Raw genomic sequence first — 23,718 nt, 5'->3', positions numbered from 1 at the left:
AGAGAGGAGGCTGTAGAGTGAGAAGGTGAAGCCACAGAGCAGGGCCCAGGCAAACTCACCTGCCATCTCCGCCGGGAGAGGAATAGCTTTAAGTGATCCGTGCTCACCTCTGCGCCCCTTGCCTGTGCCTGTAAACCAAGAAAGGGCCTGAGGGAAAGTCCTCTGTCAACCCTAAGCTTCCAGGTTTGGCAATGGAGAGACAACGTCCACAGGAGGGGACAGCAGACAGAGCAGCGTCGAGTCTGGGCCCCTGGGGCTCCCGGGGCTCCCTTTCCCAGGGGATCTGTCACAATAACTCCCGCACTCAAGGTTCCCACGTGTGGACGAATTGCCTGAACCTAAGCGGTGAGGCAGGAAATCGGTGGCTCCCAGGCTTCAGAGCTTACGCCAGGGCTCAAGGCCCTGTCCTGGTACACTGGCTGCCTGGGAGGCCCGTGCTCAGGCCCCCAGCTTGAACCCTGCTCCCCAGCTCACCATCTGTCTCCATGTAGAGACAGTGCCCCAGACATCTATCTGGAGCCTTGGGGGGCCAGACCTCAGATGCTTCCCTCAGCCACCTTTTCAGAGCTCATTTCTGATCTGAGAGACCAGGCTTGTACTCCAAGGACAGATACCAGAATGACCTCAGCCTTCTGTTGACCCAGCACAATGCTCCCTGGACGGTTTGCTCAGTCGCTCTTTCTGGGTCATTTGCTGAACCCCTCCCTCTGCCTGGCGCTGTGCCCTGCAGTGCTGGAATTTGAAGATGAGTGAGAACTCTGCCATAGGGAGTTCAAAACCAAGAGGACGGGCTTCCCTGGTGGCACAGTGGTTGAGAGTCCGCCTGCCGATGCAGGGGACACGGCTTCGTGCCCCGGTCTGGGAAGATCCCACATGCCGCGGAGCGGCTGGGCCCATGAGCCATGGCCGCTGAGCCTGCACGTCCGGAGCCTGTGTTCCGCAACGGGAGAGGCCACAGCAGTGAGAGGCCCGCGTACCACACACACAAAAAAAAAAAGCCAAGAGGACAAGACAGCCAGGCCACCCACGAAGCACAGTGTGTGGGGCCAGGGCAGGATGGAGGCGAGCCACAGGAGTGAGGAGGACTGGGGCTGCTCTCGAGAGCCAGGGAGAACACTGATGTGTATCCCTAGGATGAGGGGTGGGGGTCCACACCTGTGCCTTGGAGTCCATGATACCCCAAGCTGAGCCTCAGTTTCCTTATCAGCAAAAGGGGAGTGATAATACCTTCCTTTGTAGAGCTGTTGTCAGGCTAACAGATCATATGTAAATAAGATGTATATCATGGTTACTGTACACACTAGGGACTCAATAAAATGGAGCTGTTAATAATGTTCTCACTCCTTCCACCTCTTCTATCACCATTTTGCAAGACAAGACTCACTTTAAACCAAGGATGTTCTAGGGTCTCCTCTGCGGTAGGCCTCCTGCAAAGGAAAGAGAATTAAGAAGGGATTTATCATTCATTCATTCATTCATTCAATAAATGTTTGGGAAAGCGGGGCCCCTAAGGAGTTGGGGGATTGACTGTCTATGGGCGGAGGCTTGGGCAGGAGTAGGGGCGGCGTGAGGGGACTCTGCATGGGGGAGGCTCCTCGGGCCTCGTACTCACAGCCGGTCCTGCACCAGCACTTTGATGAGGAAGCCCCGGGCCTCCCTGCTCAGGCTCAGGAACGTGGTCTCCTCGAAGGCCACGTTGTAGTTCCGGATGTTCATCAATGTTGTCCGATCGTTCTCCCCGACAAACGGAGAGATTCCCGTCAGGCTGCAGGGGTGGAGATGGCTGGAGTGAGAGGTGGGCCCCGGGGCTGAGATGAGACAAAGTGGGGTGCCAGTGGGAGCACAGGGCCGGGGACAGGCGGAGGCTGGGTGAATCTGGGCAGAATCTTGCAGAGTTTTGCCTGTCCTGCCCCTACTCGATCCCCTGAATGGGCAAGGAGGCAGTACTGCCTTGAGACCTGGGCCACCAGGTCCTTATCCCAGGCCCGTGCTCTAGAGGACCTGTTCCAGCCCTCCTCCAGCCGCGGCCTGTCCCTGAGGTGAGGAGCCTGTGCCAAGGGGATATGCCCCCGGAGCCTGGGCCTTCCCTTCGTAGCCCATGTTCTGGACTAGTTCCCTGCCTAAATAGCACTGAGCCGGCACTGGCCTCCCAAGCACGCCACGTGTGCCCACCCCTTATGGAGGGGTGTGGTGGCGGACAGAGCTTGGACACTCAGTCTGGGTATCCACATTCATGCATGGGAGGCCCCTCCCAGTGCAGGAAGGAACCAGGGTGCGGAAGAGAAGAGGCAGGCTGCAGGCCCCCAACTTCTCTCTTGCCCCAGGCTCTGCAAACGTTAGGGGTGGGCCTGCTACGAGACTGTTAGGAGACGGGGTCCTGAGTGCAGAGGGGTCCTTACCAGAGGAAGGCGACGACACCCACAGGCCTGAGGGGAAAGGAGAGTGGATGGGTAAGAGGACAGCCCAGCTCCCACCGGAAGTGAGCAGTCCTCTTGCTACCACTGATCTACTGAGGAAAGGTCCTCCCTGTGAACACTGCCATGGACAAATGGGCACAGGGCTGCCTCCTTGGGGGAGGACCCTGAACCCAGAGATCCCGACATGCCTGGAGGACTTAAGGGTCATGGCAGGGCCGGCCTAGGAAGCCCAGAGGAGTCTGGGGACCAAGAGACCGTGCCTGCCTCACTGGGGGAGACAAGGTGGCTGTAGGTGTGGAGGCCCAGCACCCAGGACTGTGAGGGCTGAGGCCCTGAGTGACTGGGTCAGCCCTGATGGATGAGGGGGAGGTAGTGACGTGGGCAGGAGACCCCCACGAGCAATGCCACCAGCCAACTGTCACAGTAGGCATCCGGGCTTAGTAAAGCTCCTCTGTGCCACTGAGCGAGCCCTCAGCATGGCACTGAGGGAAGCTGCCCTGGCCCGTCCCAGCAGCCCAGTATGCCAACGTTACCAGATGTCAGTGACCCCAGAGACAGGGGTCTGGTTGACAACCTCGGGTGCCACGAACTCGGGTGTACCATACTGGCAGTACTGGGGCTCTCCCGGAGTCAGCTTCTGAGCGTTCCCAAAGTCACAGATCCTCACCTGCTCTTCACCCTCCACACCATCCCATACCAGCAGGTTCTCAGGCTGCAGGACACAAGGCAAGACATGGGAGCTGAGTGCAGCGGGGAGGACACCCCAGTGCCTGGCTCCCACAGGTGCTGCCTGCTCCCCACCCCACACCTGCATCTCACCTTGACATCCAGGTGCAGCACATGGTTCTTGTGCAAGTAGCATATTCCCTCTAGCACCTGCCGCATGTAGGCCCGGATCTGTGGAAACAGGAGGCCCAGAGTCGGAGGGGGGGTGTATTATGTTTGATCACCACCAGGCTTGTAGCAAGAAGCCAGGCCATGCTTGGGAAGTGGCCTTCAGGTGGCTGGTGGAGGGGGCTGAAACATAGGTTTGGGGTTACTGAGATTCAGGGCTTCCATATACAGCTGCAGAAGTTGGGCACAGCACCATTATAGGAGGGTGCCATTTGCATGATAATAAAAAGAATTGTGCAGTGCACAACTTGTACTGCCCTACATGGCAGGACAGCATTGAGACTGAACAGAGGCTACATGGGGCTCCTTCTGGGGTAAGGCTTGAGGAGCCTTTATGTGAGGAATACTGGGAAACAACAGAGTTGGGGGCCAGGGTGGGTGCCGAAGTTTTCAGAAGACAATTTAAGTCCCAGCGTGGGGGTCTGCTCTGATGGGGGAAGGGGGCTTTGCTGCCTACCTAACAGTGCTCTCCACACCACCCCTGGCCTATTCGTGGGCACAGATGGCATGCCCAGGACGCACCCCTCGGGTCTCAGAGCTCAGGTGGGTGAACACTGGTGCCCAACCTGGCCCCTACCACCCACTGCCCTCACCTCAGACTCACACACGGTGGGTTTCCGGGCCATTCGCTCCAGCAGCTCCTCTGTGCAGCTATGTCCTGGATCAAGGAGAACAGTGACCAGTGCCAACTGCTGGGCCTGCCTTAGGCAGTGCCCTCCACCCCCAGAGCTCAAGTTGGGTCCCAGCTCAGCACAGGGTCCTCCTTCCCCGAAAAGCACATCTGCTACCAGTGAGCAACCGCACCTTCCCTCTTCCCCCTGTCATCTGGGTGCTTAGATGGGACAACCCTGCTTGAACTCTCACTTGCTGTGGGATCTCAGGCAAGTCACGTAACCTTTCTGAGCCTAGGTTCCCTCCGGTGTCAAACAGGGATAAGACTCCTCTCACCCACCTTGTGAAGTATCTATAAGGATCAAGTTAGAGCAGCCTTTTGTTGACTGTGGATGGAACTCCTTGACTCTATTTGAGATTGACCCAGAAGGCCCACGACACATAATAATTTGTCATTTTACTGAGGTTTGGGTTCGAACAGTACAGACTGGGAGGCCAGCATGTAGGACACGGTCACCCTGCAGGTGGCAGTGACAAGCCAACCATCCAGCATCCTTACCTCAGTGTGACTTTGTTTAACCATAGCTCTTATGAAAGGATAAAATCCATTCTTTATGAGAAGAGCCTCTCAAATAAAGCCAAGTATTAATGGGGTCACTGCAAATGTTCAGATATACTGTACTGCATTTCAAGATAAAAATCACTCGCCTTTTGCCACCTGTGTGACCTCGGGTGAGTTACTTAACTTCTCTATACCTTAGTTTCATCATCTATAAAATGAGGATAATAAAATTCCAAGAGATAAGCATACGCGATGATTAAATAGATTAATATCTGTAAAACTCCTAGAACACTGCCAGGCACACATCAAGCGCTATGTAAATTTAAGCTAAAAAACGTTGTTTTTCACACAAGTCTCCAGACTCCACTCTGTGAAGTATTTATAAGATGTCTTCAGAACTCCCAGCTGTCAATGGGACCATTTTGTAAAGTGTGAAACGTGTTGCTAATTGGCTGTTACAAGGACCAGTCGTTCAGGCCATGTTTCCCCCACCCACCCAGCCTGTCCCAGGATACAGCTCGGTGACAATGACCAGTCCCCGGCGCCTCTCGAAGGCCTCATGGAAGTAGAGGATGCAGTCATGCTGGAGCCGGGCCAGCAGCCGGGCCTCTCGCCATGCTGATGCCTTTGGCTTGGCCTGACTGGGGATGAACTTGGCTGCAAACTCCAGGCCGGAGCTTCGCTCCACTACACGCCGCAGGTAGGAGAAGGCACCCCTGGGTGAGGACATGGGGAGAGGACAGGGCTCAGGCAGTTGCTGAGCCTCAGGCCCAGCCTCCCTTGGGCCCCGGACACCACACCCCCTCCTAGCCCCACACCTGCCGATCTCCTGGTGGATGTCATAGAAGTCGCTGAGTCTCCTTCCTCGCCGCTCCTCGTCTTCCCTGACCCCCTCCACCTCCATAGCTGTCTGAGCTGAGGAGAGATGCCTGGTGTTAGGTGGAGAGGGCAAGAAGGAACGAGGGCAGAGACTGGGACAGGGAGGGCAGGTGGAAGACACGGAAGAGAAGCGAGAATGCTGGCGCCCGAGGCAGCGCTGCTGGGGCTGGAGCAGGTGGTGGTCTGGTGTGAAGGGCCGGGTGAGTGATTCCTGGTGGGAGGGCGCTCACATGGGATTCCTGGGTGAGCCCTTGGCCTTACTCCTCTTGAACTCCAGCCCACCTGAATGCACAGCCAACTCTGCTTTGCAGGAGACTTCGCCAGCCAGGTTGCGGGCCGTGCAGGTGTAGACGCCTCCGTCCTGGGACCCCGCGCTGAGCACCACCAGGGAGCACTCATTCTCCTCGTACACGAAGCTCACGTGGTTGCTCTCGGTCAGCAGCGCCTCGTCCTGCAGAGGTGGCCATCACCTCCAGTCCAGGCCTGGCTTCCCCTCCACCTGGGACCCGGCTTTACCTCCACGCCAGAGACCCAGTCTCATCCCTACCTTAGGGCCCACCATTATCTCCACCCTAGGGGCCTTGCTCAGACCCAGGATCAGCTCCACTCTTATTTCCCAGCTTCACCAGCACCTCTGGGTCCCACTTCCTCCTCCTTATCACACCTCTGGCAACTGCTCTGTTCTCTGTCCAGGCTCCCCTGACCCCTCCCACGCCCCCAGGAAATCACTCCTCCCTTCCCCCTAGGCTCCTGGCCAGCCCCAGCTCGGACTCCATGGACGCCTTCGTCAGCCTCTGACCTTGTACCACATGATGTCCGGCAGTGGTTTCCCCTCAACCACCACGGCGAAGCGAGCGGTTTCTCCAGCTCCCACTTCAACGTCCTCCATGATGGACTCAAACCGAGGGGCCTCTGAAACACACAGGGGTGAGGGTGGGGGAGGGAGGGGAGAGAATATGGGGGTCACGGGGCCTGCCTCTCTAAGCCCTCCCTCAGAAACTGGCTCAGGCGAAACACCAGACCCCCCCTGCCCCCCCCCAGAGCCCCAGCAGCCCACCCTGGGGCTCTCAAACTCCACCCCCAGCAACATGAGTTCCTGGCCTGGACCAAACGCTGTCCCTGCAAATCCAAACGTGATGTTCTCCAGATCCCAGAAAACCCAAGCCGGGGGCGCAGGCTTGCTTTGTTTGGCTCTCAGTATTCATTTGCCAGCTTTGAAATTAGGAGATTTTCACACACAAAAGAAATCTGGACTTCCTGCCTCTCTTGGAAAATCAGGACTGGCTGTCCTGAGCTGCTTCCCTCACTGCATTAATGGGCTGGCAAGGAGTGGCCGACACTGCCCCCTGTGGGTGGTGGCCCTTCAGCACAGTCCTACCGTGGGCTTCTCGAACTCTAACCGTCCTGGGCCCTGCAGGCAGCTGCCTATGACCCTGAATCAAGTTCATGGAGGGCATTGCCTCTATCTTGAAGTTTTCTCTCTGAATCTTATTTAAATATTTAAGGGGCCTTCAACCATCTGGGAGATGGCAAGATGAATCCACGGGTACCGATTCTCAGTTTAGTTCTCCCACATGTGACTGACTTTATTCTCTGCACATATCATGCGGTTGTGTTATTTCCTGGTAAAGCAGCTTCTAATTCTCACGATGGAATTAAATACATATTCCAATGTGCTTGTGCTTTTCGAAGAAGCCTATGACTTCCTGGTGCCCTCCCCCTCCTCTGAGAACGTTTGAGGATCTGGGCTTTAAAGGGAGTGGGAGAGAGAGGCCCTGAGGGAAAAGCAGGGGTGCTGGGCAAGGAGCACTACCCGGCCACAGGCACACAGCTCAGCCTTTATACAGATAAAGGGGGAGGTCATCCTGGGGAAGATGCATCAGCGGAGCAGGTGTCGGGGGGAAAGAGGCCATTCCACCCACCTGGGGGGTAGGGGGTGGGGCACAGCAGGAGGGGGTGTGGTTCCAAGCCCCAGGCCTGCTCTAGCCCTGGCCAGCTGGGACTCGGTCTCCCTCAGTCACTGTCCCAGCCAGGCTGGCTGCAGGGCTCTCAGTGTCCAGAGCCTCCCCAAACCCCAAGGCTCCTCCTATATCTGGGAAGAAAGATGAGTCCTGCAGATGGTACTGTCAAGGAGCAAAGCAGTTGGGAATTCCCTCGTGGTCCAGTGGTTAGCCCCGGGCTTCCACTGCATGGCGGGGCGGGGCGGGGCGCCCAGGTTCAATCCCTGGTTGGGGAACTAAGATCCCTCAAGCCACGTAGTGCGGCCGACAAAACCACACACACACACACAACCAAGGAGCAAAGTGGCGGTTGAGTAGGAAGTGCCGGGATGAGGTGGGGGGAAGCTGGGCAAAGGGGGAAGACACATAAAAGGGAAACCAGTACCCCATCTACCGCGGGGCCAGTAGCATCCCCGTATCTCCTCCTCACACACCCTACTGCCATCTCTCTCCTACTTTAAGGCTGCCTGCTCTGCCCTCTAGGAATCTGGTCCCTGGTCTGCTGGGAGTGGGGATGGGGGCAGTGACAGAGGTCAGTCTATGAAGGTCAAAGGATCAGAAGGCTTCAAGTGAACTTCAACAATTTTTTTTAAAGCACTAGGATGTGTACATTTACCCCATGATAAGATGGCCTGTGCTAACTAAAATGTCACTTTCTCTGCAGTTGCTTGGAATCTTATCTACTCAGCAGGTAACACTGTTTAGCTCACGCTGATCTGACGTTCGGAGTGGCAGTTACATATGTCTAGAGTTAATTAACAAACCGGAAAACAAGACAATTACTACTTCATGCATGTTACAGTCTGAGAGACTACATCTCGAAAGGAGAAATTATAAAAAGGGTCCTCACTGCAAAGGTTGGAAGGCCTTGTCAAACAGGCTTGTGTGAAAGGGCAGCAGCCAGGATCCCCAGAGCTGGGAGTCTGGGGATAAGATGCCTCACTTGGGCCTTTCTCTTTTTTAAATTGACTTGGTCCCCCACCTCCTCCCAGTTTGTTTCATTTGAAGTACTATTTCCTGTTGTGTTTAACACAGGATCTAAGAACACTGTCTGGCTTTGGAGTAGGGCATCCAGGCTTGAATCCCAGCTCCTGACTTATTAGGTTGTGTGACCTTGGGCCTCTTACTTAGCACACTCTCTGAGCCTCAGTTTCCCCATCTGTAAAATGGCGATAATAACTGACTCCATCTCACAGGGTTGATGTAAATATTAAATGAGGTGATACACGTAAGGTACTTAGCACTGAGCCTGGCACATACGAGGTGCTCAATAAGTATCTTATTAGTACTGCTGTTGTTACTAGTACTGCTATTATCATGGCCATTAGCTGGACAGGCCTGAGAGGGGAGACCTAGGATTGGCAGGTAGGTGTGTTCACCTGGGGGTGTGAGGAGAGGGCTGTGGGCCTCAGAGGAAGGGGAGGGAAGGAGGCGGCTGTCACCTACCTGCCAGCTCCAGTGTGACCGAGCAGGCCTGTGTGCCATGGCGGTTGTGAGCAGTGCAAGTGAGGGCCCCCACGTCCCGGCGGCCCACCCGGCAGATCCGAAGACAGTACTGGTCATCGTCTGGCTGGCTCAGCTCATACACACCCGCCCGGGCCTCTAGGAGGGCCCCTCGGCAGCTAAGGGACACAGCACAGGGAGGTCACCCAAGATCCAGCCCCAGGGAGGTCGGCCTGGCCGGCTGGAGCGGGACTGCCTCACGTGAGGAGTAGGGCATGCCAGGTGGGCCCCACCTCCTCCAGACGACCTGGGCCTCCACGTGGTTCAAGGTGACGGTGACACTGGCAGGCTGTCCCTCCACCACGCACACGATGTCTGGCTTGTCCAGCACGGCAGGCGCCTCCTCCAGGGGCGGGCCTGGGAGCAGAAGGGCTGGCTCTATGCTGGGCTCGACACCAGATTCTCAGCACCCACTGCTCCTTGAACCCTCCCAATTGCCACGCGAGCTCCATTTTTACAGACGAGGAAGCCGAGGTCCAGAGAGGTTTAGCGACTTGTCTAGGGAGCTCAGCCAGAGGCAAGCGGCAGCGCTGGGACTGGACACAGAGCCTCAGCCTTGCCCACTGCGTGCGCTCCTTTTAGGAGTAAGAAGGAAGCGCTCTGACAGGTAGGGGTCGCGCCCAGCCACGCCAGTCCCGCCCTAGTTATCACGTCCACACCGGCCCTGGAGCCTCCTCCACGGACGCCCAGTTCCCTGGCCCAGCAGCTCTCGCCCCCGCTCCACAGAACCCCAGGCTCACCGCGGTCCAGCAGCTGCACGGGCTCAGAGGGGGGCGAGGGCTTGCTGCTGCTCTTGATGGTGGTGCTGAGGACCCGGAAGACGTGCTGGACCCCCTTACGCAGCCCGGTGGCCGCCCACCCAGGCTGCCGCAGGCCCGTGACCAGCGCCGTCCAGTGGTCTGAGCCCAGCACCTGGTGCTGCACAGTGTAGGTCAGGGCGTCCGGGTCTGGTGGGGAGGCAGCTGCTAGAGGCAGGCCTTGCTGGGGTGCCCCCCGCCCCCGTTCAGCTGGCTCGGGACTCAGGGATTCATCATCAGTCTGCTCTGAGGACCTGCCTCAGTTTCTCCTGTCGCTTCTGCCCGTCCCCTATCTGCTCCTGCCCAGCCACAGGCCTGTCCAGGCTCAGAGCCCACGAGGTGTCGGGCATGGGATCCAGTTACAGGCATGGAGGGACCTTGACTTAGTCCCGATTCCTTGCTACTTCCTGAGGTAGGGAGACTGAGGCACAGAGCAGCAGGAGATCGTGCACAGGGAAGGAGAGGCGTTCCCCAGGACCACGACCCAAGCACCCAGTCCCTCTGAGAAGAGAAGGGCACGTGGCAGCCCCCCTTTCTCTCCTCTCCTGACCCAGAGCCAGGGCTCTGTCCACCGTGGGGAAGAGGCCCGCACCTGTAGGCCCCCCTGGGCCTTGCCCTCCTCTCCTGGTGCCCTCAGTGGCCCCGCCCCCACCCATAGCCCTGTGTGGCTGGGACCCACCGATGGCCATGTCGAGACTCCTGGGGGCGTTCCATGCGAGTGTGATCATCTTTCCGGTCACAGCCACTACCTGTGGGGCGCCATCTGGGGGGCCTGGAACCACATCTGAAAGCCATAGGTCCGCCGTCCGCTGGGTCCTTTTGGGCTCAATGGCCCCGCAGGATCACCAGGCCTCCAGGCAGTGGGCTGGGGGCCGGGGGCACAGCCACGGGGGCAGAGGCAAGGCCAGCCGGCTTCCCCGGGGGACCGAGGGGGAGGGAGCTGGTGTGGAGGCCCTGCCCTCACCCAGGCCCCTGGGTGGGCCAGAGGCTAGGCTGTGCACACAGCTGACCGGGAGGGTACCTGCCTCACCTGTGACGTAGAGGTGGGCATAGCAGGCCGCTTTGCCCAGTTTGTTGGCAATGACGCTCTTGTAGACGCCAGCATGCTGAGGTCCCACAGTGGGAAACACCAAGCGATGGACATCCCGGTCTGTGGGCGGGGTGGGACAGTGATACCGCGTCTGAGCTAGGAGGATACTTTGGAGGGTGGGCCCATGCCCCCCAGGCCAGGCCAGGCCCTTCACTCCCACCCGCTACAGGTGGAAGGGAAGGGTGGGGCAGACACAAGAAGGGTGTCCATCATGCAGCACACTCTAGGCCCAGGCTACCAAGTGCACACCTGCAGCCCCGCACCTCTTGCCTGTCCCTCCAGCACTACAGGCCCAGCCACTTCTCATCCTCCTCCCACGCCAGTTCACTCTCTGCGGGTTCCTGCCCTGGAGAGCCCCCTCTTCTCCATCCTCACAGCCACTGCCGGTCCCATCTCCAGCTCAGAGCCCATGAAAGCCTCCCCGCGTGCGGTCCACACCCCACCAGCAGCATCGCACGTGATCTCTCGATCTGGGGACCTTAATGGCATCTACTGCTAACCAGGTGGTCTCCAAAGCCCTCTGCCCAAACTCCCATCCGGCCTCCTCCTGCTGTTCCTACACGTCCTGACCCTGACCCACCATCAGGTCCCTGAACAGCCACATGAGTTCTTTCTCCAGGCCTTTGCTCACAAAATTCCTCCCTTCTGGACAGCTCTCCTCTTACCTAAGGCCTCTTTCTCCTTCAAGATGCAGTTCAAGTGAGTGTCAGCCCTGGGAACTCCTCCCCACACCCCTGGTCCCCTCTGCACCTCCATCTCTGACTCCCTCCCCGGGACCTCCAGCGCCCAGCCCACGGTGCTTTGGGTGGTCCTTCCTCTTTTCTTGCACACATCACGCCTCCTGTAAGCTCCTTAATGACAGAGCTTGTATGTCCTGCCAGGCCCAGAACTGGATGTGTTGCATGCAGTAAGTGCAAATATATTAGATTATAAATTACGGTAAGAGTTGTTTGCATTGTACCCAGCCCACGCCAGATACTTGACGTACATTTTTTCTCCATAATCCTTTCAGCAACCCTGCAAGAGTATCCTCGTTTTACCAGTGAGGTCAGAGACATTAACGAACTTGTCCCAAGGTCACACGGCTAATAAATGATGAAGCCATGGCTTGAACCTGGTTCCCTCTGATTCCAAAGCCCTCTCCCTACACCGTGCTTCCTGAATGATGGTCAGGAGGCCATCCTTGGCGGGAGGTGAAGGGGAAGAGATCTGCACTGTCCTCTTTCCTTGACGTCAGGGCCATCCCCAAACACCCCCTCCCTTCTCTTAGCGGTTATCTCTGCATGGAACACCCACCCATTCATTCATCTCTGCTGACACTATTTATAAAGGAAGAGAAGCCCAGGGCTGCCACTGACCCCAGATACAGACAGAAGCAGAGGCGCCGGCTCAGATCCTGAGAAAGACACCCCCCAGGGGCCTCAGAGCAGATTGAGAGATAGGAAGCCTGTGGGCTGAGCAAAGACAGTGGCAGAGGGGGTCAAGGGGAGGGGCAGAGCCGCAGTGGTGACACTGGAGATGGGAGGGGAGAGTGGGGCACGGGTGACAGGGGACATCCTGGTTAGGAAGTCAGACAGTATTCGTCTGCCTTTGGGTAAACCCCTGTCCCTCTGTAAGCCTCACTTTCCCCATCTGTAAACAGGGGTCATAGTACCTGTCTTACAGGCCCGTGGTGAGGAAGGTGAGATCATCACGTCAGGCCTTTAGAGCTCAGGGCCTGGCACTCAGGAAGCGCTTAAGAGAGGGGAGTTTTGTCACGTGGCAGCCGTAAGAGGAGCCCACCACGGGTCATGGGGTGGCACTGTCTGATGAGGCACAGGTAGACTTTCTCACACGAGACTCAGACTCCTTCAAGGATGGAACTGAGATACACCGTGAGAAAGTATTTTTCCCTGCTCTGTCTTCTTTATTTACTACTGAACAACCCTGGACCAAGCATCCTTTTGATGCCAGACACGACCCACATCAGGCTTTTCACTGGAATTTCTCAAGGGGCATCACTTTATCAACACGGATCACGACGGTAGCAGCAGTAACAGCAGTAACACTAAGATTTAACACTCACTGGCCCCGCGCTATTTGCCAGGCCCTGCTCTAAGCGCTTCTGTGTATTAACTGCTTCAGTTCTCCCCACAAGCCTACCACAGATGAGGAAACCGAGGCCTGAAGGGGTTCTGTAACTTGCCCACGGTCAGCAGCAGGCTGGACTGCCAGTCCAGTAAGTGCTAACAGAACACCGAGGCCCAGAGTGGTGACCCAGCAGATGGGCGCCATGTGGGCTCAAGGAAGGAGGCAGTGACCCCATAGCCTCTCTGGGCTCCCCTCTCCCAGACGCCCCATCCCTGACCAGGTGAGGAAAGGAAGGCCCGAGGGTGGGGAGAGGGGGCGGGCACTGCAAGCAAAGACGGTGCTGGAGGGGACACCCGCAGGGTCCCTTCCCGGACACCTACACTGTGTCATGCGCCGGTCATCGCTGCTCTGGATGCGGTGGCCATTGTGGAACCAGCTGATGGTGGGGTAGGGCAGGCCGGTCACCTGGCACTCCAGCATGGCTTCCTTGGCCAGTCCCACGTCCAGGTCCTGCAGCGGCCGCAGAAAGTCGGGCATGGACAGCCGCTCCAGCTCGCCCTGCTCCGGCTCCTCAGGGATGGACGGCATCTTCTCCAGCTTCGAGCTGTAAGAACCACACAACTGCCCAGAGGCCCGGAGCTGCACCTCCCACCACAGGGCCAGGGCCCCACAGAGGCAGCCCTGGCAGCACCGGGGGCCCCGGGCGGTACCTAGGGCCAGTGGCAGCCGTCCGAGGCTCCTCCACGTAGAGCTGGGCTGAGCAGTGGGCCTGGCCGTGGGCATTGGTGGCACTGACCTCGTAGAGCCCCTCGTCCTCACTGCCCACGTGGGCGATGTGCAGCGAGTGCAGACCTCCTTCCTGCCGAAGTCGCAAGTTCTCGCTTTCCTCCACGGGGCGGCCTGGGAGGGAGGGGCGGGCATGAGAGCAGCCTCAGCCAGGGGCCCTCCCCTCTGGCCCTGGGGGTCCCCCAATATCGCAGGGCGGAGGGCCATACCAAACTGAGTCCAGGCAACAGAGGGGGGCGGGCTGCCGCTGATCTTGCAGTCGAAGCGGGCTGCGCGTCCCTCCAGCACCTCTACGTCCTCCAGCAGCCACGTGAACAGGGGCGCCAGCGAGGGCCGCACTGTCAGCCGGGCGCTGCAGGTCAGCTCATCTGGTGAGGAGGGGTCAGCACTGGGGCAGGGAAGCCCACAGAGCCCCAGGCACCCCGACCCGTGGGTCCTGACCTCGTGCTGGGCAGGAAAAAGGAGCTGGGCCAGAACCTGGAGCCTGGGAAGAGCCCAGCGAGGTCCCAGGGCACCCGAGTGAGGCGATGGTTAAGATCTAAAGAGCGGACCATCTCAGGAGGCTGGCAGTCAGCAAGGGTGGGCGGCAGGCTGCCACGGTGGCTGGGGATACGGCAGGAGTCCAGGGCCTGGCCTGGCTCTTACCCCCTCACCTCATCCTGCCCACCCAGGACGAATCTCAGCACAGCTCTAGGAGAAGGGTCTAGAAGCCGAGCCCACTCCCTCCCCCACACCCCTCTCCCCTACCCTTGGAACTCTCCTCTGTCCATGGGTCATGCCCACACTCCCTCACCCGCACCCCAGACCCAGAGCAAATGCCCCTGTGCCCCACTCGACCACCCCACAGAATCTTCTGGGGGAAATAAGAGCCCCTTACGCTGACCTGATCCTTTCCTGCTTACAAAGCCCCTCTAGTGTCACCTTAGGTGCTCAACACCACAACCAGATGAGGCGTTATCTCAGCTCTTCAAATGAGAACGAGGACCAGGTCAGAGATGTCGTTAATAATGATAATGGCTGACATTTATTAGGTCCACACCTTGTCAGGTGCCGTGCTTTGTCCTTTACATACGTTATCTCATTAGTCCTATCGATCCCCCTATGAGATAGGTATTATGATCCCTTTTTACAGATGAACAGTCTAAAGCTCAGAGAGATGAAGTGACTTGTCCGAAGTCATGTGGCTGGTACGTGGCAGGGCAAGAACTGGAACCCAAGCGCAGGTGTGGTCACCACACTTCAGCAGCTGGCTCCCTAACAGGAACCACAGCGAACGCTGACACAGAACGTGCTGTGTGCCAGGTGCGACAACAAGTGCTGATTTATGGAGGCAGGTGTACAGCACCATCTCCCACCCCACTGCTCTCCTCCCAGGAGATGGAGCTCCCTTTCCTGGGCGTCTTATTCTGCGCCGGTCCTTCACCTCCACTCCCCTCCCTCCAGCTCTCGGGTGCCGGCGGCAGCCCTCTGGCCCAAGCGGGCAGTTACCTTTGGCCGTGCTGAGCTTGCAGGTGTAGACGCCACTGTCGTCCTCGTGCACAGAGGTGAGCAGCAGCTTGCATTTCCGGCCATCGAAATGCATCTTGCATTTGAGCAGTGCGGGCTGCAGCAGGCGGCCTCGGCACAGCCAGTCTACCTCCACGTCGGCAGGACCTGCCACTAGGCACTCAAACAGCGCCATCTCCCCGGCCCCCACGTCCACGTCCTGCAGGGGGGCCAGCACGGCCAGGGACCGGCTTTCAGGGTGTGCTGGGGGAAGCAGCCACAAGGGGCACACGTGGAGCAGAGAGACACGGGGCAAGGGAGACACACACGCACACACAGAGAGACAGACAGACACAGAGAGAGAGATGCATTTTGTTCCTTTGGAGACAGGGCAAGCCCACCCACCCAGCAGGCCAAGACAGCAAGGAGCTCCCAGGCCTGGCTTCAGGATGGCGATCCCACGTGGGACAGAGAGGGTGAACTCAGGGGAAGTGGGAGGGAATCAAAGGCATGAAAACTGAGAGGGCCACAGAGGGGCAGAGACGGCGGCGGAAAAAGAAAACACAGCACACCAGCTGGGTACAAACTGGACTTTATTTGAGCTAAGAAACAGGTACTTCTGAACACGTCCACACCCACTACAGCAGGCCCCTACTCCTGCGCCGAGCCTGGTTAACTCCCTCACTCCTAGACAGAGCACCCCTGGCCCTCGCCGTGAACAAGGGAGCCCCAAATGGGCCCTAAGCCTGCCCCGGGGCAGAACTCAGACAGGCCTCTTCATCAGCACAAGGCCCAGGGGCCTCTGGCTTTTGGTCTCTTGTGAAATAAAAAGTATTGTGCCATCTGAAACCCATTTCGGGAATGGTCAGTGCCCATGTCCCCCTCTTCTGGAATGGTCAGTGCCCCCTGATCCCCCTGTCCACAGCCCCCTGCCCCTCTGGCCCCCTCCATCCTATGGATGCCATGCCCTGTCCTCTCCCCCTCTGCCTCACCCCACACCAGCTCGGAGGCATCCTTCCCTGACTGTCACAGACACACAGACAGACAAACGGGAAGACAGACAGGGCCTGTAGCAGCGGCAGCACATGCACTCGTTGGGTGCTCCCCTTCGGGGACAGACTGGGGGGTGGTCTTGATACCCCTCAGGGCCGCCCTCCTCCTGGCACTCAGTCCGTGGGGGGGCTCCCAGCCTGCCCAGCCATATGTCCACTGGGGGAGGAAGGGTCCACAGGGGCTCATGGGCTATCCCAGAATGCTGCGTGGGTGGGGAGGGGAGGGGAGGCTGGGACAGGGTCCGGGCCGGCAGGGTCTGTGGGCAGGAGGCAGTGAAACACAGCGAGGTCCGAGAGGTGCCTGAGACAGGGGCGCGGCTCGGAGGGTAGCGGGGGGAGCGCAGGCGGCCCCTGAGCTCACTCGCCTGTGTACAGACAAAAACCTCAGTCAGCAAGCGGCAGGTTAGTGCAGCACACGCACACCCACGCAGCACAGGCACGCACGCGCACGCAGACCTGGCTAGGGCCCCCCTAAAATGGCCAGGGCGGCACTGCCACTTTCAGCTCCCCCAAGGTCAGCCCTGGGGTGAGGGCTGGCAGTCACCCAGGTCTCCGGGGTTCCTGGGCAGGCAGAAGCCCTGGGCAACCAAGGGAGAGGCATTCCTAGGCGTCAGGGGCACCCCAAAGCCTGGGGGATAGTGGGAAGAATTCCAAAGAGAGAGAAGCACCGAGATGTGGGTTAACACAGAGAAGCAAGGCAGAGCCAGACCCTGGAGGGGAAGGAGCAGGTCAGAGAGTGGGGCTGGGTTCGGGGGGCTGAGAGCTGAAGAGTTCAGAGACAGAGGAGGTGGCAACCACAGGAGCCGGAGGCACAGGGCAGGGGAACTGAGGCTGGGGGGCCCAGGGAGCTGAACATGACTCTCAGCGTCCAGGCTCCAACAGGGGGCCGGGGGTCTTCTCAGAGCTGGCCTCTGCCAGGAAGAGAGCGGTGGTGGCTGAGTGTGGAGCTACCGAGGAGTTCCTGGCCCTGAACTGCCCACAGGTAAGGGTGAGTAGAATGTGAGGCAGACGGCCTGCCCTCACGAGGAAAACCACTACCCCCGAGGGCAGCCTGGCCAGGGCCTGCCGTCCCTGACGCCCAGAAGGCCGCCCGCCTTTATGCCCCGAGTCCGGGGGCCCAGCCCTCTCCACAGTTCCCAGCTCTGTTCACCCTGACACCCCTCGGGGCCCTGCGATGCTCCATGCCCAAGTCACTCCAAGGGCCCCTCCGGACGGGTCCAACTATCAGACACTCCCCACTGCCACCCCCAACCACAGTATCTTCTGCATAGCCGTGGGATGGACAGAGGAGGCGAGAGATGAGTGGGGAGTGGGTGTGAGGAAGGGGCCTGGCAAGGGCAAGGTGACAAAGGCTTGGAAGAGTGTGGGAGGAGGGCGGCCGGCAACAGGAAGCAGGGTCTCTCTGGCTGGCACCAGGGCAGGCGTGATTGAGTGTAGGGAAGGCAGTACTGTGTAGGAAGCTGAGCACTGAACAATTTGCTGTGTGGCCTTGGGCAAATCACCTACCCTCTCTGGGCCTCAGTTTACTCAAGTACAGCATAAGCAGCTGAACTTCCGGACCTCGAAGGCCCTCTCAGTTGTGGCATGCTATAACTAAGCTAGTGTCAAAGTTGACAACTGGGCAGGGACGAGGCGGGGTCCAGGGCAGGGGGTTCGTAGAGAGCGTGAGGTACTCACCTCTGACCTCCAGGCGTGCCTCGCATTGCCGAGCGCCATATTCGTTAACCGCCTTGCAGGTGTAGAAGCCGGCGTCGCCCCGCTCAGCGGCCAGGATCCGAAGCTGGCAAAGCCCACCCTCTGCCTCCTCGGCGAAGCGCCGCTGGTCTGGGCGCACGGGCTGACGGTTTCTCAGCCTGTCAGAGGGGCTAGAACTCAGTCCCTGGGCCCAAGGTCCTGACCTGCAGGCGTGGGGGAGTGGGGCTGCAGGCCTCCCCTCCCTCCACATCATCTGTCCACTCCTCAGACCTATCCCGCTGACTGTGGGCACCCCTCACCCCTGGGTTACGGGGCTAGCTTTTCACCCTGACTCTGCCATCCCACCCCTTCCAGGAACTTCCAGCCCCTCTGCCCACCTGGGTCTCTCCCCTCTTGGAACCTAACTGCACTCAGAGCAGCACCAAAGCTATTCAGATCTTAACAACTCTTAGATTTCATGTTTTGTTTTTATTTATTTTAATGGACAGATAGCTTTCCCACTTCCCAAAAGGACTATGAATGTTAAAAGATCACACTGGGGACTAGATAATCAATTAAAAATGAAAAAACAGAACCCAAACCAACAGAAAGCTAAGTGAACTGAGTAATCAAATGGCACCTGGGATGAAGCGCTGCAGCTGAGGCCCGAGTTTAACTCTGGACTCTGGCAGCTCAGACACAAATTGTCGTGTGTGGGCCTAGCACAGGGCTGGGCGCAGAAGAGGCCTCAAAAATCACCCTATTGTCAAAGGATGGGTGTTGAGGTGGGAATGGCAGGGGCCAGGCTTCTTCAGGAGTGAGATGACTCCTGGCTAGTCATGCCAAGCAGACAGACAGGAGACCACGTGTTACCCAAACCCCTCCCCAGAGGGGAAGCCCTGAATGAGCATGAACGCCAGGCAAGGGGCGGCAGCAGCATGTTGCGGGCAGCAGCACCACTGCACCTGGGATGAGGCCCCCTAGGGCAGATCACTGGGAAGTCCACAAAGGGTCCACTGCCCTCCACCCAAAGCCAGGCTTCACAGGGCCCAGCCTGGAGTGGGGGAAGCTGGCAGACGGTGCTCAGTGACTGCCACTCACCAGGAGACCACGGGCTTGGGCTCGCCCTGCACACGGATGCTCATGGTGACGTCTTGGCCTTCTCTCACTGACTGGTCCATAAGTGAGACCTGAAGGGGAACCCCAAAGCGTCAGGTGAGACAAGGCCCAGCTTTGGCTCCTAGGGGCAGGGGGATCTGGGACAGAGGCCTCTTCCACACCAGTCTAAGGCTGGCTCTGGATAAGAAGGGCTAACGGGACCAGGCTCCAGGCCTTGCTGGAGCCTGGCGTGGCCCCAAGACCAGGGGGCCACACAAAGGAATAGGGGCACCCAGGGATCTGGGGGCTGGCCTCAGGGATCTGACCTTGAAGGTGGGGGGCGCCTTGGAGCCAGTGTCGGAGGAACGGCGGTTCTGGCCAGGACTAAGCTTCATGGTGGGGGCTCGGGGCCAGGTCTCTCCAGGCTCTGGGAACTCCTCTGGGGGGCTCAGGTACTCCTCGTCAGAGGTGATAGGGCTGCTGAAAGGGGACGTGGACCCGCCTGGAGGAGAGACACAGGAGAGGTAGTGGCGTAGAGATGCCAGGGGAGAAAGGGGGGCAGGGAGACAGAGAGAACTGGATGGGACAGCCTGGGGTCAAGGTCCTGATAAGGTCTGCAATATCCCAGAACCCAGGAGCTCAGGCAGCTCCCACAGGCCAGCCCTGCCCTGACTTCACTTCCCCGGGGTTCCTACTCACTCGCTGAGTAACCTTGCCCAGGAGTTTCCTGTCCCTGAGTCCCTGACTCGTGCTCTACCAGACTCTCTGAACCCTGACCCTGATCCTCCTGAGTGATGGAACCATAGGGAACAGCCTGGGGCAAAGGATTCAGGCACCAGAGGGGCCGTGGGAGACTTGGAATTCCACTGGAGCAGGGAACCCACATTCCCTGCACAGAACTGCAGGCTCCCAATGCAAGCAGTTCATGTCTCTGGACCCCAGAGTGGCACAACCAGGACACCTGTTTCTCGGGTGAGCCGGGCCTGGTACAGAGGAACACACACCTCAGACAAGCCCTATCCTGACCTCAGTGCCAGGGCCAATGAGGCGGCACTGTCCAGCCAGCCCTTCCCCCGCTCCCTTCTCAGCTTCCTGCCCCAGATACCCCAGGGACACCTGTTGGCCCCATCCCTACAGCAGAGCCCCCAGAACTCTCAGGCGCTGGGAAAGCAGAGTTTGACTCATCCACAGAGAAGGGCGGCTCAGCCTGGGGAAGAGGAGGAGGCACCAGCGTTGCTTTGGGGGACGGGTGTCCCCAGAGCCCTGATGCCTTCCCCTGCAACTGGCCAGGGGCCCAGCCTCACTGAGCTGGCTCCTATCTGACTGCCAAATACAGACATGAATCTGCCGCAGCCCCCGGCCCTCCTCCTGACCCCCCACCTCAAGCCCCTCTGGCTATGCCAGGGGCAGGGCTGCACCCCAACTTACCCCGAGACTCTGCACGCGGACCCCAGCCTGCGCTTGCCCCGAAGGCTCTGTCCTGGCACCAGGCCCTCCGGCTGCCTGCCCACTGCCCACCCCCGCCGGCCGCTCCCCAGGGAGCAGAAGCCCAGCCTGCCTGGCCCTACTCACTCTGCTGAGGCTCTGCACGAGGTCCTGGGGGAGGGGAAGGAGCCTGAGGAGGGGAAGGAGGAGGTGAGGGCTGGCCAGGCCGGGACAGGCTGGGCGGCAGGCAGGCAGCTGGCTGGGGAGGTGGTGCCTGCGAGGCCACAGGCAGCCTGGGCCCCCGGAGTGGAGGGGGGGGGGGAGGGGAGGGGAGGGGCAGCCAGCTGTATTTAGCCACCCTGCTCACTCCCAGGCAGCGGGATCTGCCTTTTCTCTCCTTACAGCTCCTGGACCCTGACAAACAAAGCCCCCTCAGTGGCACCTCCACTCAGAGGACGGAGGCCTCAGTCCCCGGGGAAGATGGCGGTGGTACTTCACTGCAGCGGCCAACGTGCTCGCACTGACCCATTTGTTTTGATGTGTCCACCAGAGGAGGTACTGACGACAAATGGCCCCTGTGGTGCCCCTTTCCCTGACCAAACTGCCAAGATCCCTGATGCTGCAATCCACACCAACAAGCCTCAAATACTCTGGCGCCGGGCCATACCCGGTCTACTCTGGTGCTAAGAATCAGAGAGCTGTTCGGCCTCCTTCCCAGAGATACTGGCCCCTCAACTTGAGGGGCCCGGAATCCCACCTCTGCCTCCCCGTTCCTGCCACGGCAGCTTTGGCCCAGCAACCCTCCCTCCGCCCCCCGCCCCGGTTCCTGGGTCTGCACCCAACCCCCCTCCTACAGGCTCTACCAGGGACCTGTTGGCAACGCTCCCCCACCCCGTCAGCCCCACCAGAGCCAACAGTCAGGAGGATGAGGGCTGCTCCCCTCAGTGACCCCTCACGACTAGCACCCATCTGGACTTGGTGGCGATGGGGCTTGGAGAAGAGCAGCGGAGCAGGGGAGCCGCTGAGGAGAGGTCACATGGCCTTCTCCCGCCTCCTATCACCCATGCCCCAGGGCCACATTCCCAAGCTGTGACCCGTGTTTCCCAACACTCCCAGTGAAGAAGGGCGGGGGCGGGAGGGGGGGGCACCATTCAGGTCGTCTGTCCTGACATGGGGGTGGAAAGGGAAGTCAGGATGGCGCTTGATGGGCCTCTGCTCCGGGCTGGGCCACTAGCTGATGCTGAGATCACCGGCACGGTCCCTGGAGGAAGACACTCCCTCCCCCTCTGGGGTCACTTCCAGGTTGCACAGCACTGAAGCAGCTCAAGGGCCCAGGGAGGGACTGCGCAGATTAGAGCTGGATGGGCAGGGTTTGCAGGCAGCTAGAGACCCCTGGTGGTGTCTGGGGGAATAGCACCCCTAGGAGCATCAGGGGACCAAGTGATTCAAGAGTTCTCAAGCCCCTTAGAGAGGGGAACTGTTAGAGCAGCCCAGGCTGGACGCTCAGGCCCCAAAGGAGTCATAACTAGGCCTCTTCAAAACAAGGCAGTGGTCCCTCACCCCTCTGTACCCCCAGAACTGCAAGAACAAGGAGGCTGATCAAGGATTTGTCTCCAGCTCGCAGAGCCTCTGGGGCTCCAAACCAGGCCTTGGCGCCACCCGACTTTTCACTGGCCCCACTGCCAAAACCATCTCTGTCCCTATATCCCAGCCCCGCTCCACCCACAAGCCTGGCTCTCACTGTGGGAAACACAGTTACACCAGCCAAGGAGACGGCAGCAGGTGCCCCCCAAATCTAAGATGCACATATGCCCGCCACGTGCTGCCCCTACACACTCTGTGCCCTTGTCTCGCCTTTCAACGCTGCTTCCAGGTCAGATTCATTTAATGAAAATAATGGCATTGGGGAGCCCACAAGTTGGGAAGCCCTTCATCTCCAGACCAGTGCATCTCAACATCCCCTAAGGTGTCCCCAGGATGGATATAGTCACAGCCACCTACATGAAAGGCGTCACACAGGGCCCTCTACATCAGGGTTTCTCAGAGTCGTCCCTGAACCACCCACATCAGGACTACCTGGGAGCCTGTTTAAACTATACATTTCTGGGCCTTACTCTGACCTGAAGAAACATGGGAAATTTGTTAAAAGGCACCCCCCAGGGTGATTCTTATGCACACAAAAGTTTAGGGACCCTCATGGGAGGAGGACAACCCAAAAAGGTAGTATCACTAAGTCTCACCTCACTCGGCTAACAAACTTCAAGGCCAGGCTCCGAACCTTGGAGGCCTGGCTCCACAGCCCACATGCTTCGCACTGACCACCTGGCCTCCCACCTGGCGTAAGGTCCCTGCCTCACGGCAGTGCTGCACAAAGTTCACCTGGCACCAGAATCGCGTGGAGTGCTCCTTAAATCACAGCTCGCTGGGCCCCAGCCCCAGAGTTTCTGATCCAGTAGGTCCGGCTGGGGCTGATATCACGTATCTCTAACGCATTCCCAAGGTGCTGACGACGCTCCTGGTCTGGGGACCACACTTCGAGGACCACTACTCTGTGGTCTCCTCTGCCATCCCAACCTCCACTCTCAGGCAGATCCTCGTTACCCTTTGCAGATGCAAGTCCCGCCCAGCCTCTGCATGGGACCCAGGTTTTTCCAGGGCCTTGTGAAAGTTTCTACCCCCATTGCCACCTCACACACAGTCCCTGTGGTCCACTCAGCCCCTGACTGTCCAGGAGGGCCTCAGGTATGGCTGGAAGGGCTGCAGGGGTGAAGACACAGTGATGTCCTCAGGAACCTTCTGGCTGGTTGGGATGACAAACCAGATACACACACGACTATAACAGCAAGCACGAATAAGGTGGCAAGAGAGGGGCAGATAAGGGCCAGACAAGTACAGAGAGCAGGACATTGCTTTTGGCTCAGGGAAGAAGGGAAAACTGATGGAAGGGTGGTATTAGAATTAAGAGTTTGGTTTAAGCAGGAAAAAGCAGGTTTCCTAGCAGAGGAAACCATTTGAGCAAATGCTCAAAGGCAGAAAGTGTGTGCAGAGAACTGTAGCTCAACCTTCTGGCTCAGAACCGGGTAAACAAGAAAGAAGTGGACATGGAGTGTTGGAGCAGGTGCCTCCAGCCACCCTTGGGTCATCCTCAGGTCCAGGTGGTCAAGGCCAGGAGTGTGGCCTTCACTCTGAAGGCGAAGGGGAGCTCCGTGAGGTTTCTGAGGAAGGAGTAACGTGCTGGAGGTTCACAGCACGTACATAAATGGTCTGGCGGCTCACAGCCGGCTCTCCACACGCACCGTCTCAGGATTTCTATATATGTCTGCTGTGCAATCCCACCACGGAAGTGAGGGAAAAGAATGCACAGGGCTGGCCTG

The 23,718-nt window shown here is 58.8% G+C and overlaps 1 protein-coding gene across 6 annotated transcripts in view; it reads right to left on the bottom strand.

Annotated features, from left to right (window-relative positions):
• SPEG (striated muscle enriched protein kinase) overlaps positions 1-23,718 on the bottom strand; it is a 56,538-nt gene that overhangs the window by 10,919 nt on the left and 21,901 nt on the right. For 5 of the 6 annotated variants that reach the window (XM_049712237.1, XM_049712239.1, XM_033427033.2 and 2 more), the window contains 23 exons: positions 19,246-19,421; positions 18,923-19,011; positions 17,825-18,000; positions 15,099-15,359; positions 13,820-13,978; positions 13,535-13,724; positions 13,205-13,428; positions 10,695-10,814; positions 10,344-10,448; positions 9,608-9,814; positions 9,101-9,224; positions 8,811-8,986; positions 6,164-6,276; positions 5,647-5,815; positions 5,304-5,400; positions 5,001-5,201; positions 3,905-3,962; positions 3,237-3,314; positions 2,951-3,129; positions 2,400-2,426; positions 1,613-1,765; positions 1,385-1,427; positions 60-128 (listed from right to left, as the gene is read on the bottom strand). In XM_049712237.1, the coding sequence (XP_049568194.1) occupies positions 60-128; positions 1,385-1,427; positions 1,613-1,765; positions 2,400-2,426; positions 2,951-3,129; positions 3,237-3,314; positions 3,905-3,962; positions 5,001-5,201; positions 5,304-5,400; positions 5,647-5,815; positions 6,164-6,276; positions 8,811-8,986; positions 9,101-9,224; positions 9,608-9,814; positions 10,344-10,448; positions 10,695-10,814; positions 13,205-13,428; positions 13,535-13,724; positions 13,820-13,978; positions 15,099-15,359; positions 17,825-18,000; positions 18,923-19,011; positions 19,246-19,421 (3,194 nt within the window). Of the gene's footprint in view, positions 1-59; positions 129-1,384; positions 1,428-1,612; positions 1,766-2,399; positions 2,427-2,950; positions 3,130-3,236; positions 3,315-3,904; positions 3,963-5,000; positions 5,202-5,303; positions 5,401-5,646; positions 5,816-6,163; positions 6,277-8,810; positions 8,987-9,100; positions 9,225-9,607; positions 9,815-10,343; positions 10,449-10,694; positions 10,815-13,204; positions 13,429-13,534; positions 13,725-13,819; positions 13,979-15,098; positions 15,360-17,824; positions 18,001-18,922; positions 19,012-19,245; positions 19,422-20,347; positions 20,640-23,718 lie in introns of those variants that run through there. The other variant, XM_033427062.2, reaches the window with a different exon arrangement.

Source organism: Orcinus orca, chromosome 7 (genome assembly GCF_937001465.1).
Source record: "Orcinus orca chromosome 7, mOrcOrc1.1, whole genome shotgun sequence".
NCBI classification, from domain to species: Eukaryota; Metazoa; Chordata; class Mammalia; order Artiodactyla; family Delphinidae; genus Orcinus; species Orcinus orca.
This window is presented reverse-complemented; position numbering and strand designations above follow the sequence as displayed.